This window comes from Microtus ochrogaster, unplaced genomic scaffold (genome assembly GCF_000317375.1).
Source record: "Microtus ochrogaster isolate Prairie Vole_2 unplaced genomic scaffold, MicOch1.0 UNK17, whole genome shotgun sequence".
NCBI lineage: Eukaryota > Metazoa > Chordata > Mammalia > Rodentia > Cricetidae > Microtus > Microtus ochrogaster.
The window spans coordinates 6,014,342-6,029,295 of record NW_004949115.1 but is presented as its reverse complement, the minus strand read 5'-3'; the positions used below and the strand labels follow the sequence as shown (position 1 = coordinate 6,029,295).

At 39.5% G+C, this 14,954-nt stretch overlaps 1 protein-coding gene across 1 annotated transcript; it reads right to left on the bottom strand.

Moving 5' to 3' along the window:
* Positions 1 to 4,192: 4,192 nt before the first annotated feature.
* On the bottom strand, positions 4,193 to 14,097 carry Rab9b (RAB9B, member RAS oncogene family). Its single transcript, XM_005367378.3, has 3 exons — positions 13,802 to 14,097; positions 8,706 to 8,775; positions 4,193 to 7,632 (listed from the first exon to the last, which is right to left on the bottom strand). Exon 3 carries the CDS (start codon positions 7,588 to 7,590, stop codon positions 6,985 to 6,987), a length of 606 nt encoding a protein of 201 aa, XP_005367435.1. The 5' UTR covers positions 7,591 to 7,632; positions 8,706 to 8,775; positions 13,802 to 14,097; the 3' UTR covers positions 4,193 to 6,984.
* Positions 14,098 to 14,954: the final 857 nt, after the last annotated feature.

Here is a 14,954-nt window from a genome sequence, read left to right as displayed (position 1 = left end):
TTTTTTTTAAAAGAAGTTTTACTATTTAGCTCAGCCTGGTCCTATACTCATTATCTGTCCGCCTCAACTTCCTAAGTGCTAAGATTTCAAGCATGCATTACCATACCTGGTTCAGATTAATATCTTCAAGGATAAGAAAATTGATGTCTCTCATGCCTATCATTTTTATTAATCCTCGCACCCACTGGGTAAGAAGGACAGCGCTTTCTCAGTTGAAAGTGGTTATATAATTATCATAAGATAAATGACCCATTGGATGTCAGGATTGGATTTGAACTGGGGAGACTGTGTCTCTACAACACTGAAAATACTAAATATAAATGAGCTGTGTATTTTAAATATTTAATGCTTCTTGTGAGCTTTGCCTCAACAAAAAGGATAAAACAATTCTTACAAATCAGAAGAGAAAAAAAAACCAATTGTGACTGTTTACAGTTTGAGTCATTTGAACCAAGCCATGGCACTGTAAATAGGAAATGTCTCTGACACAGGCATTTTGTTGGACTATCAGACTAGTCCGGTGCTTCGTTTCCTATGTATGAACTAAGGGAAGGGTGGGCTAGCTAGGCACTTTCTACGTGCCTCTTTAGTTCTAACAGTCTGGGTTCTAATTTCCATGACAGAACACTGGCAAGTCTTTATTGTCCCCTTGTGGGTGAAAGCTGAAGTTACTCTGACTGTATTTGTGTGAGTTAAGAGCAATCTGTTTATTCCAGCGAAAACTAAACCAGTTCAAACCAGCTGTTTGGTACTTTGCAGTGAAGTATCTAGATGCAAGAGTATTTTGACTTCTGCCTGTGCTTTTTATTATGTTGATAATACTAAGACCCACAGCCTTTCTGAAAGAAAATAGTGCTTACATGCTCAATACGATCTGGAGCAAAGAAGAAATAAGATAGGAATTTCCCTAGTTCCCACCTACCATAGTTTTCTATTTTACCATAACATACGCTTTTCAATAGTTTTAACATACTTGAAATATACCATCAACAGAATTAAAAGGTGAGAAATATGGAGAGGAATTACAAAAAAGCAAGGATATGGATACTATCAAGGGTTTAAACCCACAATATAAAAATGACTCCCTCAAATTCCATAAGAAACAAAAATGAGAACTGAACCTCAGAGATAGAGCATTTGCTTAGTAGGCATGACATGGATTCCATCCCCAGTGCAAAAACAAGACACAATAAAAAAGAAACAAAATGATGCCCCACATCCCAAATAAGCTAAGAAGTATAATGGTTCATTTACTTAAGAAAAATAAAAATAATCAGTTTATATCTGCACAGTTATTACTCTCAGATAATAAATGCAAGTGCAAACATGAGTTTTTACTTTCATTGACAGAAGTGAGTATGGTTTGAGAAGATGATTTGTGTGGGTGTTTGAGAAAAATCAGTCTCTTATTCTACTAATGTTGATGTAATTTGGGACAACTTTCTAATGGACAATTTGTCATTACATATTAAAAGCCATAAAATATTCATATTCTTTGATCTAGAAGTGTTAACTCTAAGAAATAAGCTTATTATTAATAACCTTCTTGTCCCCTTTAGCTTATAAAAGGACACAATCTGACTATAAGTCTTACAGTGCATTCTTCAAAAAGAAAGCATGAAAACATTAAATACAATCCCTAGAAGAAAACATGCCCGGAAATACTCACTGTGTATTAAGTGAAAAAGATTGCACAGTGTGTGTATTACAATTAATTTTCCCTTTATGTAAATATATTAAAAGCCCACATAACAAAGATAAATTTGCTTATCTTAGAATAATATTATTAGAAATAAATGTTATTTATCCTGCTTGTCTATTTCCTTGGTTTTCTCACTTTATAAAGACAAGGTTCAAAATGTACACTGGTGGCACCATTTTCAACCCAGGAACAAAGAAAGAGATGATTTAAAGCTACCAACACACGTCCATGTATCACTAGGCTGTTTCTAAGGCAGCCAGGAACAATGTAATGGACGACAGAGGATCTGAGACTGTCTCTTACTTCCCCACCAGTGCAACACAGAAAGTCATGATCCAAATGTTTATTTCAATCAATATAGCTAATGTTCAATTAATTATTTCTTTTGTTAGCCAGTGCTTTCCAATTACTTCTTATCAACCAATTCTAAATAAACAAGATGGCTTGGTTGTCTGGTTAAAATTCAGGAGTGCTGGAGTGAGACTCATTACACATTTTTCAATGGTTGACAGGGCATGAAAGGAATTGACAGATTACCTAAAAATATGCATTTGCACACACAAAGCACATTATTTTTAAAAAGTATTTTTATGTGGCTAAATCAAAATGCTCTGTGTTTCCTTTGAGCAGAGAAAACAATTTGTGAAGATGCGCAGTTTACTGCTTCCGTTCCTGTATGACTAAAGATGACAGCTTCTCATATCCACATGTGGAGAAGCTTATTCTCACAGGGAAAAGACTAAGGAACCTCTCAATCTGGAAGGAAAAAAAAAGCCTTGCCCCAAAATCACTGCAACTGCCACTCCAGCTAACCAAAATATGCCATTGATGATCAGTGTGTGTAAACTTCTCAGTATATGTTATTGAATAGCCTTTAGCTTCTAGGTTTCATGTATTTTAAAAATTATTTGTATACATGTATATCTGTTTGTGAGTGTGTGCTTGTGACTGCAGATGCCCATAGAAGCCAGAGACTTTCAATAGCCAGGGAACTGGAGTTAAAGGGATTTGTGAGCCTCCTGACTCGGGTGCTGGAAACCTCTGCAAGAGGAGCATGCACTTTTAACTACTGAGCCATCTCTCCAGTCCCTAATATTTCTCTTAAAAATAATGTTTATTCTATTCTGTAAAACATGCCTAACTCCTGCAATTCTCCTTTTACTCTCTTAAAAAGAGCAGACTAGCCAGGTGAGTGTGGCGCATGCCTTTAATCCCAGCACTCAGGATGTAGAGGCAGGCAGATCTCCGTGAGTTCGAGGCCAGCTCAGTGAACAGAGTGAGTTCCAGGACAGCCAGAAATACACAGAGAAACCCTGTCTTAAACCTCTCCACCCCACACCAAAAGAGTAGGTTAAACAGTAAAGGCTCCATTGGTGTGAAAAGCTAGGGTAATTAAAGATATTTGCTTGGAGGAAGGGAACATTAGTGACTACTCCAAAATATACAGATATTAATATGTCTGCTGTGATCCTAATGTTTATGCTCACTCACCCCTAATTCATTTTGAAATCCTAACTTGCCAGATGATAGTATCAGGCAGTAGGGACTTGACGAGGTGATTCGGCTGTGGGGACATTAACTCCATGAATAGGACCAGTGTTTTGATTAAAACGAGACCCCCTTCTGCTCGCCACACAATGAGAAGATGCCATTTGTAAACGAGAAATCGCCAGACACAGAATCTGCCAGTATCTTGGCCTTAGACTCGCCAGCCTTCAGAACCGTGTGAAACAAAATTCTGTTGCGTGTAATCCGCAGGCCTTATGGCATTTTGTTGTGTGGACTATGGCAGTGCATCACGGTTTATCTTCCCTGAAATCATGCATTCATCATTTCAATGTCACTGAACTGGCAATATGGCTCAGCTGGTAAAGGCACTTGCCACCAAGCCTGATGACCTGAGTTAGAAAGTTGTCCTCTGATCTCTGCACACCTACTATGGTGTGCACATGCATGCACGCATATAAACAAATAAATGCAATCAAAAAATCACTGTCATATGTGTTCTAGCCATTTGATGCTTAGTGTAATGGCCCAAAGTGTGATGGTCCTGAGAATAGAACATTTTTGGATTAAAAACTATCTTTTGTGTTCTGACCTGTTTTGTCTACATTTTCATATTCTTTTAATGTCTAGGTAACTTATCAGCCAAGAAAATAAAGACAATGTGAATATTCTGTTTATATTTTATAATAGTTTAACATTTAAAATTATGATTAAAAATCAAGTAGATTAAGATCAATGTTCTTCTGGTCCCCAAACTCTCCATGCATGGTAGAAGGGTCTAAAATAAAATAAAAGGAATCTCCAACCTCCAGTCTTCTGAGTTTGTTTCTCTATCACTATTGCATGATAAATAGGGAGCGCCACTTGAAGTATCACTTAAAAAATGATGCAGAGACCACATCAGGTAGCATCTGAGAGAGGGGCTTGGCTGACAGGTATACCTGCTATACTGAAAAGGCAAGAAATAAAACCCGGCAAGGATTGTATTTTGGTTATTCAAAATGCACTTTTTATTCACTTTGACACAGATGATTTTTTAAACAACTGGAACAAAATATCTTATACACATTTTGAGATGGTTAGCAGCACCTGCAACAAGAGGATTGTGGAACACCTCAGGATAAAGTAGAGATGGCTGAGGCAGGTACAAAGACACCTGAAATTCACCAATCCACTGAAGACATGGAACCTGAGGCTCCCTGAAAGCCAATATGTGACAAGAAACTAAATATAAATATTTTGTATGGAGTTTTAATGGACTATTGAAAAACAGTATGCTTCCAATTACAAGTACATTATTCCCAAAGTCTAGTGTTCAGTAAAAAAACACCTATTGAAAATATTCCACCGCACATTCTACATACAGTCAATTTCAAAACACATATGCACAGTTCCTGGTACCACAGATGTCAGGTTTTGGTGGTTTTTTTTTAATCTTACCCAAACTACATGTCCAGTACCCACTGAGTGTTACTCATCAAAATGCCACTGTTTTGTCACTTACTGCTAAGTGCTTGACATTGTGATGTAACTTGGTAGCGAAAAAATAAAGGCGTATGTATGGCTACGAAGAAAGGGGCTTCAGCTTACCTGCCAATCAAATTAACACTTGCCTCAATGGACAGGATGCCTATGAATTGAATCCCCGTGTACTTTTAGTTTTACTCAAATGACCACATGCCACTCTACAGAGACAAATAGTTTTCGTGAGCTGATGGAGATCTTCATGAAGGCCTGAGATCTACAAATAGAAACTAGTGTAAGCAGAGTGCAAGTAGAAAGAGAAGGCCCCGGGTCTCATGCACTTGAAAACACTTACCATTTGTTAGTTCTGACATACAGAGTTTCACCCTAAAGTGATTGTTGCAAAATGACTGGAGAACATTGAAACCAGTGTGGCTGGCTATAGGCATAGGCAGGATAGGGACCAATATTTAAGAGTTGTGGGGGTCCCAGCTCTGGCTTTGACTTCTGGCATCTAAATGAATTGGACAATAGGGTCAGGACTATACAATAATTGGAAATACTGAGTAAGTCTGGGTTGAAATACTGTCCTCCTCTTGTCTATGTGGCCAAAAAGTACCAGAGTTCTTAAAGCACATAAGGTCCCACATGTAAGGCTGATTCCGTGTGTGGCTACAATGGAGAATTCTGGGCTGTCTTCCTGTGAATGCTCCCACCCCATCCCGGGCCTGAATCTCTTTTGGGGGGTCCTATCTAACTGTCCCTCTCTACAGTGGGTCACAATTTTTATCATACATGTTTTAAAGCATAGATTAAAATCTACGCAGCTCAACCCAGAAAAACCAAATGGCACACTCATAATACATTAATATATATTAATTATATAATAATATAATTGGCAGTCGTGGTATTCAAAAATTGTCAAACCATTCTTTCATTGTGTCTTTGGAATATTTCTATTAGTGGTTGTTGTTAAAGGCTAATCCCAGAATGGCTTGAGGATTTTTATGGCCCTATCTATAGTCTTAACTATTGTTTTCAGAGAAATCCAAGCAGAACATGGCACTGACATCGTTTGTAAGTTCAGAACTTAAACCTGGAGGAACCTTATACCAAACATGTAGCCAGTACAGAAATTCTTTTTACAGTATTTTAACAGGTGTTCATCCAGGGACTACTTTTCCTGGGAGGGAGGTCACTATTAAGGCAGTCTATTTAACTTTTGAAGAAATCTAATAATGAGAAATTCATTCTAACCCAATGTTTACAAACCTCTGCTCTGTTGCCAGTTTTAATGTCCGACTTTGGCCAGCTGAATCGTCTGGTGAGACATCAGATCCTTCCCCTACAATGCACAACTGAGCGAAGGAAGCTGGGAGAAAAGCCCATTACTCTCCAATCTTTTCTGGAGCCTTCCTGAGCTAGCATGGTGAACCATAGGATCGTCTAAATTGTAGGCAGAGAGCACTGCACCCAAAGTCACATACTAAGCAGCATCACTAAATTGATAAGTTGTCAAGGAAGCAACATCTCTATGCAGCAGCAGCAGACTTAGGAAGGAAAAGCAGGCCAACCAAGTATTTGCAGAGGGGGTTGGCATAGTTAAGCGTAATCCATTCGCTAGTGTCCTGTGACTCAAACACATGGATTAGAACCAAACTCCAGTGTCATTAGCGAAACGCTTACTGGGATGATTTTGCTTAGGTTCATATGAGAATAAACCATACGTGAGGATTTGAACATGTCAGTGTGTATTTTTATACATCTACATTTCTAATCATCACCACCTTTTATCTAATTCATGCTTAGAAATCATCGCTTCCATTGTTATTTTTGCTGTAATACAGCTCAGAATCTTATTTTTCCCTTTGGTAGAAATGTCATAAATTGCTTGGCAAGCGTCTGGTGGTGGCATCTGCTAGCTACTTAATGGAACACTTTAAGCTCTTTCACTCCTTCATGCGGCTGGGTTCTAGGTTTAAACTGTGATTTAAAAACATGTAAATCTCTCAGGACTAAAATCAGAAATGTCCTGAGACACACAAGAAGGGGAAAATAGCAGAAATCACTCATAATACACTTGGCTCAATAAAGCTTTTTTTTTAACTGCTCTACAATTTCAATTTGAAAGGTTCTGTTTCAAAAGTAGAACCTTATCTTTTACCCTCACACACACGCACATGCTTGTGTGTGTGTGTGTGTGTGTGTGTGTGTGTGTGTGTGTGTGTGTGTGAATACCACCAGAGGGCACAGTAGTTCTTACGCTACAGACTAACCAACTTACTGCACACTTTTGAACAGAGTCCCTACATCTAACAGCATGAAGAACTTGCTTTGGAGCTACTGTTCAAATCAACGGTGTGGCCTAACATGCAATGTTCCAGTTGTTCCTCTACAGCTAAAACCTGCTTAACAGCTTCTTCAAAGGCCACTGTCACATTGGTATCATCTTTGGCACTTGTTTCTAGATAAGGATAATTTCCATTCTCCATGCACCAGGCTTTTGCCTCCTCAGTCGTCACTTGCCTATCCTCTTTGTCTACCTTGTTACCCAGAACCACAAAGGGGAAATGCTCCGGGTCCTTTACATCCGCATAGTAAATGAATTCTTTTTGCCAGTTACCAAGGTTCTCAAAACTCTGCCGGTCATCCACACTGAACGTCAGCAGGCAGCAATCTGCTCCCCGGTAGAATGGTGTTCTAAGGCTCTTGAAACGCTCCTGCCCTGCAGTGTCCCAGATCTGAAGTGTCACAAAGCGTCCATCTACCTCCAGATCTCGATTTAAGAACTCTACCCCAATGGTGTGAAAAGCCTGGGAGTCGAACTTGTTGGTCACATAACGGTTCATAAGTGAGCTTTTCCCAACTCCACCATCACCCAAGAGGATGACCTTTAGGAGAAGGGATTTCCCACTCATTTTTACAGCACCAAACAGGGAGAAGTTTGCAAACAAAAGAACCTGAAAATACATGAAAGGGTAGGAAGGAAAATAGTTAAACCTGAGACAAATCAACCTCATAGAAAATTCCCCTGAATTATAAGGCCCCTGATAATGATCTTACATGATCACTACTAAATTTAAAAAAGGGAAAGGAAGAAACCTCTGTTGATAAAATAAGGAAACCTGGCCTAGTTTTTTGAGGCTTCTTACCTGGGCAAGGGATGGCTGAAAGCCATGAGTAAGCCAACTTATGGATGGCTCCATAATTTGTTCAGGTGTGACACTGTTCTAGGGAAGAGAACCTAGGACAGGTGTGCCACTCAAACGCGTGAGCATATTAGCTTCTAAACGAGATACAAATGCGAAACTTATTTGAGGTTTTAATGTTTGCTTCTGAGGGACCTGTTATTGGAAGGTATATAAGCTGTATTCTTGATTCTCTCAGTCAAGACCTGGGTAGCAATTAGACTGGACCCAAGAATACGGAAAAGAGAAAAAAATCAACTTTCTCTAAGTATTTCCTCCCATTATACTTGCATTGAGATGGATACTCTAATATTTCATATTTTTTTCTTCATGGTACAATGACACTTAAGTTTATGACAGTTGACTAGTATCAATGTAACAGGTATTATCCAAAAGAGCACCTTATGGTATTCTTGAATTTAGTTTTTATTATCACAAAACCAATATATGAAAAATTATGATAAAATCTAAAGCACCAATAATCATCATGTAGCATTTTTCTTTTACCTACATAAAATATTTATACATGGGCAACTTAGAATACATGTTAAAATAAAATATTCTGTTAGGTACTGTCACATTGGGTCTATGCTGGAAACTCAACAATGCTGATATTAATTGGGTAAAGTAATATTTATTATGCAAGAGCCTCAAAAGAAGGAAACCTAAATACTAATCAAAGAAGTGCATGCAAAAGAGATTCTAACAGCAGTACACTGAAAAGGTCATTCAAAACTGTAATAGTCCTTAACATTATTTTGGAATTATTTTTAAAATTATAGTCACTTTAACAGAAGAAAATGTAAAATATCAAAATTCATAGCATGATCTCATGAAATACTTACCCAGCTGGGTTTTTCACAATTTCAGCCTTCTCCTTTGTCCCTCTTGTTGATTTATTCTTTTATTAGGGTTCTAAAATCAGAATGGGGAGCAAATTTTTAATAATATATAATGAAATGGAAATGAGTCTATAGAAAAAAATATATTCAATTCAGGGAGAAATCCCATAGCAATCTCAAGTAACCTGTGGGGAATCCTCACAAACACACTTAAAAGTTCAAACTGTTACAGGTGTTTAACGTGATCATTATCTAAATGTGTAACTTCAATTTTCCCTAATCTGATTGTACTCTGTGTGGTTTTTTTTTTTAAAAAAACTGTTTTGTGTTGTCTTTCGGCTGAATGCTCTATTCAATGTAAAAGTAAATAAAAGCAAATAGGTGATATTCCAAGAAGTAAAATTTGGTAGCGTGAAAGCAGAGAAGTTTAAGATAAATCAGAGGCAACTTTCCTTCCCTTTATACCTACCAATAGTCCTACTTCAAAAACCACCAGTGCCTTGAGGCAGCCTGCAATTGATTCTCATTATCAGAGAAGAAACCATTAATATGTTTATGGACTTATACTTTCTTAGCTAATTATTTGATTCATAGTTGATGGTATCGGTCTTGAAACCAAGGTTTTGGTTGGTTGGTTTGGAGACAAGTTCTCTCTATGTAGCCCAAGGTGGTCTGGAGCTCACAATGTAGCTTGAGATGGCCTGATTCTTCTGCCTCAATACTCCTGAGTGATGAGATTGCAGGTATTCACAATCATGCCTTACTTGAACACAGGTTTTAATATTTAGCTGTCCTTACTACAAACACATTTGCTTAATATTAATAGTTAATTTGGCATATATTAATGAAGCAAAAACTAAAATAGTGGTCCAAAAAGACAAATAATTCCTATGCTTGTTAAGTATGTTTGTTGAGGAATAAAGAAGCTGTTTAAAAAAACAGCTCAGTTGTTTGATTATCTTACGTTGTTTTGCAAAGCTAATCAGGTATTTGTTGACTATCTACATCAGTAGCTAAAATGGAAGCCACATCTCCTAAATTGCTAAGCTTTATCCTCCTTCTTAGGCTAAATCTACTCTATAGAATCTTAAATTTTCTACCATTTCTGTTTGTTTGATTTTTGTCCACACTTTTCTGCTTTCAAATTTCTGTCTTTGGAACTATAGCTCACGTGACAAATATTTTTTGAAATTATGGTGAACCAGATTTGTTAGCACAGTTTTTTATTCTCCTTTTTGTTTGGCTTTGCTTTTGATGAGCTGGAGAAGGCCACAGGACCTCAGTGGGCTAGGAAAGTCTTCTACCACTGATCTATGGTAACACTTCATACTTTATTTTTAATGTTAGTCTGCAATATAATTTCACAGTTCAAAACTCTTCAACTCTCATTTTTAAAAGCAACATAAGGAATTAAAAATTTGCATAAACTATATATGACTGTTATAAATGGTAGATACCAAACAAATTTCCTTAAGTATCTAGAAAATAGATGTTAACGCCATTATAACTCACTAACTCATTTTCCTAGCTGTGGATAAACTCTTTAGATAGGCCAAAACCACAGTGAATATGGAAACTATGCCCAGCTCCAGGAATAATGATGAGTATTAATGACAATCTGAGAATTCTCTAGTTCGTAATGTGCACACATAGTTCTAGGTACATAAACTATATGGTATGGGGGAAAGAGGCAAAATAAGGTCCTCCTTGCTGCTATACCATTCCTTTGTTTTATGGAGCTATTAGTTCCTCCTTGTTCTTTAGCGTGTAACAATGCCTGGTGAACATCTACATGTTGCATAGAGTCTCTGTGTTGAAGGGGTCTTCAGGATCTTCTGGTATAACCCTTCTACTGATGTTTGAGAAAGAATTGAGTACCTACCATGTGCTGTACCATTACCAAGGGGATATTCTACACCAGTGATTATCAACCTTCCTAATGCTGCAACCTTTTAATATAGTTCCTCACGTTGGGGTGACCCTTCCAATGCCCAATTGTTTGGTTGCTACTTCATAACTGTAATTTTGCTACTATTTAAATCATAATGTAAATACCTGATATATGCTATATGACCCCTTGAAAGGATCATTTGACCCCCAAAGGGGTTACAACCCACAGGTTGAGAACGGCCGCTCCACAGCTCCACATCCTCCCCCATTTCCAATGCCCATTTATTTGCTAAAGATAGAAAGATACACAGTTTAGGCTGGTCTTCTTGCCCTTAGTCATGATATCCTGCTGACTTGGCTTCAAATGCCCATTCCGACTCCTCTACTTCTAACTCCATGTTAAAAATTAGAATCCTGCTGTGTTGCCCAGGCTGGCGTCAGGATCGCGGTCTTAGACAATTTGGTAGAATATTTGAATGCACTGAGTTTGACCCTCCACACCATATAAAACCAGGCATGGTGACAGATATGTATAACTATAGCACTCAGGAAGTGGATGCAGGAAGATCAGAAGTTTAAGATCATATTCAGCTACAAGAGTTCAAGTCCATTCAGGGACAATAGGACTTGCAGAGAGGAGTGAATGCTTGACAGGTATAGAAAAGAGATAAGGGTGTGATGAATGTGAGAAAAATCAGAATGCATTCTATATCTGTATAAATAGTCAATGATCAAATTTAATAAAAATTATTTGGGAATTTTGAAAAGGAAAATAAAATATTTTCCACTAGTCCTTTATAGTAAAAAAAAAAAAAAAACAGAATATGAAAAGTCCCCAGCACACAGAAACGGTCAATATTTAAGGAAATGGAAGCAATTATAACCCTTCAATCATTACATATTATATATTTGTATAAAATGATCGTATTATGCCCCCAAAATAGTCCACCTTTTATGTCTCGATAAAACAAGTTATTATTTGCAGTTGATATTATCACACTGCTTGATGTTGTTAACGGACTTCTTTAAAAAAAATGTCTTTCCTTCACAACTGATTTAAAGGTCCTCTGCTTGTGTGTATTTTTGAAGCCTCTTCAGTATGTGGTCCCAGAATACATCATAGAAACAAGCAATAAGTATTTATGATTTAACATATTAGGTAGGTACCCAGAACTAATGCCTTGGAATTTATGACAACAATCCATCCACGTTCCTGTAGGACATCCAAAGGTTATCACATACAATGTAACTAAAAATACAAATTATGAATTTATCTGGATTCCTTTCTAGACAGGACTTAACAAATTCCACCTGTTGAAAGTCCATGGAAGCTTTCCATTTCCCTATTGCTACACTCACATCTTAAAATATATATTTCCTACAATATCTCTATTCCTACCAAAACAAGAGGAGAATAATGATATCCACTTTGTTTTCAGTGGATGGTGTCATCCCTGTTATTATGTTTGAAGGTGAGGATGATTTATGTTAGTGCATATTCAAATTGAAAAGAGCCATGACAGTATAAAAATCAATTAAATCAAATCCCCTCCCCCAGGAAAAGCCAAATTTGGCCAAACATAAAAAGGAAAAAGCATTAAGCAGAGAGAAGACTTCTTGATAACAACAAATATATCTAACGTGAAGGTGAAATTCAGTGTGGTTCCCATATTATGCTAGATCTGAACCGAATATTCATTTTTTCTTTCTTTTTTATTTTTTTAATCCCTGGGAATCAAACCTAGGGCACTGTGCCTTAAACACTAATCTACACCTCCAGTCCTTGGACCATAATATTTATTCTAATTTTGGTTCCATTCAGAGAAATAGCTGGCTTTGACTCAAATGTTGTCTTGGATAACAAGATGAATCAGGAATTCATATAACCAATATTCTTAGCTCCCTATTCTTCAGTGTAGTTGAGATCTTTTGAATCAGCTATGTTTGCATCCACACAGGCTTCTTAAGATTACGGTATTTAGTTGGGGGTGCTTGAGATTGGGAGCAGAGAGAATAAAACAAGGAAAGGTTGAATCTTTTAAAATAACGCATTTTATTATGATGACGGCAGCGCCAGCTCATTTTCCATGGGGTAGAAAGATGCTCACAATCAGTAGCGCAGGTTGTTTAGGAGCAAGTCTTGACAGGGGTGTGTACTGCAGGGCTTGGTGGGGGAAGAAGGGGGGGCAGACAATGGCTGAGAGTGGTCTTCACGGGGGAGGGAACATGCTTGGAGCTATAAGGAAAGCCCATCTTGTGGAGACATGCTGATTAGGGCTATTCAGTTGGCTGTTGAATCCTGAAATATTATTCAGAAATACTGCACCAGAGAAATGGGTGTGGCTTTTTTAATGTATGTGAAAATCAACACAAGAAAGAAATGATTGATCTTTGAGACCCTCTAATTTAAATGGTGTAGGTTGGTTGCTTCCCATACAACCTGATGCTGAAAAGGGGGGTTGTTTTACGGCGTGGAAGCCCTGTGACGCACTCAATTTACTTTGCAGAGTTCAGTTATCAGCTACACCCATGCTACAAAGTCTAGATGCCATAGCTGTCATGCCACTGAAATGCTATTCCTAACTTCATGCTGGCATTTACATCATATATGCAGCCAAGTGTTCAGTGTGGAAATGCATGTCTAATCTTTCATTCCTCATAACAGTTCTAGGCCAATAAGCCCAAAGATATACTTGATAGGAACTTGGCACTGTCCCCAGGCCACGTCTTCCTTAATAGGGTGCCTGGAAGTAAAGGTTTACAGGACACTAATAAAACGTCCTTAGGAGACCAGGAATGCTGGCATAGCCACAAGGGGAACACTGCTTCAGTATTGGGAACTTAGAAAGTGAAACGTCACGCATAGTCCCAACTACCTCAGACCCAGGTCCTCTCACCTCATCCCCAGCTCCTAGAGCCAGTGGACTGTGGCGCAGGCGCAGTGAACCACACCCGCTCCCCACGGAGCCCTGCGCCTCTCTGCCCCGCTCTGGCAGCCACTCCAGATTACTCAGCAACGCCCCCCTCCACTGTCCCCTACCTCCGACTACAACCTCGGCAGCTTCTAGGCCCCTTGACTGAGGGGGCCAGTGGCCCTGGCGATGACCTAAGTTGCCCTTTCTCCCTCTTCCCCACAGGCCCCCCACCTCCTGGCCTCCCGGGTCCAGCAGCCCTCGCCCCCTCTTCCTATCCCCGTGCAGACACCTTACCCAACACAATGGGAAGGAGAAAGGACAGGGCTATCGATGCCGGGCAGTTCAGTTCTGCGCGCCTCTAGCCTGGCTCCTCAGCGACCGGGTCACAGCTCGCGCTGTCGCCTCGTTCTCAATGGGGCAGCAAGTGCAGCTTGGACCTCGGTGGCCTGACAGCTGCCGCTCGCTCCCGCCGCTGTCGCCGCGCAGCGTCTTCTCGTGCCCGCGCCCGCGCCCGCCAGGGGAGGGGGCGGGGCCCGCGCCGCCTCCCCCGTGCCCCCTTCTTGACGCTGGGGACCCACTGTAGCCGCCTCCTGTAGGCTCTTGTGGAGAGTGTTCCCTGGCTGTCTTGCACTTCCTTCTCTTCCTTCATGCTCAGTTATCCAACCCGGATCTCCCTCATCTTTCTTCCCCTCCCAGCTGATTAGAAGCCACGGTGACAAAGGACCATCAAATAACTGCTCTTGCGGCTTAGCATTCTCTTCTGCCTAGGGCCTAAAGTCTCAGGCAGAGCTAGCTATAGTCTCATTTCCTGCATGACTCTTCTATTTCCCTCACTTACCAAAGGAACACACTGTTAACAAACGGTGTTCTTTTTGTATCTGCGTGTTCTATTTTGTTTTCGTGCCCAGAGGTTAGTACATACACCTTGCTTCAAATAGTTCAGGAAAACACATGAAAACAACACTTTAGTAGGCCCTGTTGGTACCTATTGCTCAAGAAATTTCTATGATGCTTCAAAAGAAAAGCCTGACATCTGTAACTCATTCACAGAAAAGACATAGCCCTTTATGCCTCCTTATCAATTACTGTTCCAGAGAATCACAGACAGCAGTACTCGAGGTTCCAGGAACTATTACTAGGGTAGAATTCAATGTTCTAAATAATCCCAGCCACACTATAGGCCCTCCTGATTTCCTGTGGCCCTCTGATATCTTTGGCTAGTTTGTGATTAACCCACCTCTCTTCGGCCTCAAAAACCAAAGGAAGGCAAAACTATTCAAGTAATTTACCCTGCGTTCCATCTATTTTTCAGTTATATTCATGTCTTAAGCGTCACTGCCTTCTGAACACCCATTCGTCCAGAAATGGTATGGCACTGCCCTCTCCCACCGTGTGTTCCTCACACGCACCACCTCTCCATCCCACCGTGTGTTCCCCACACGCACCA

Bases quoted from the DNA above. Each gene is read 5' to 3' on its own strand.
- Rab9b (XM_005367378.3), bottom strand. From the start codon at position 7,590: ATGAGTGGGAAATCCCTTCTCCTAAAGGTCATCCTCTTGGGTGATGGT.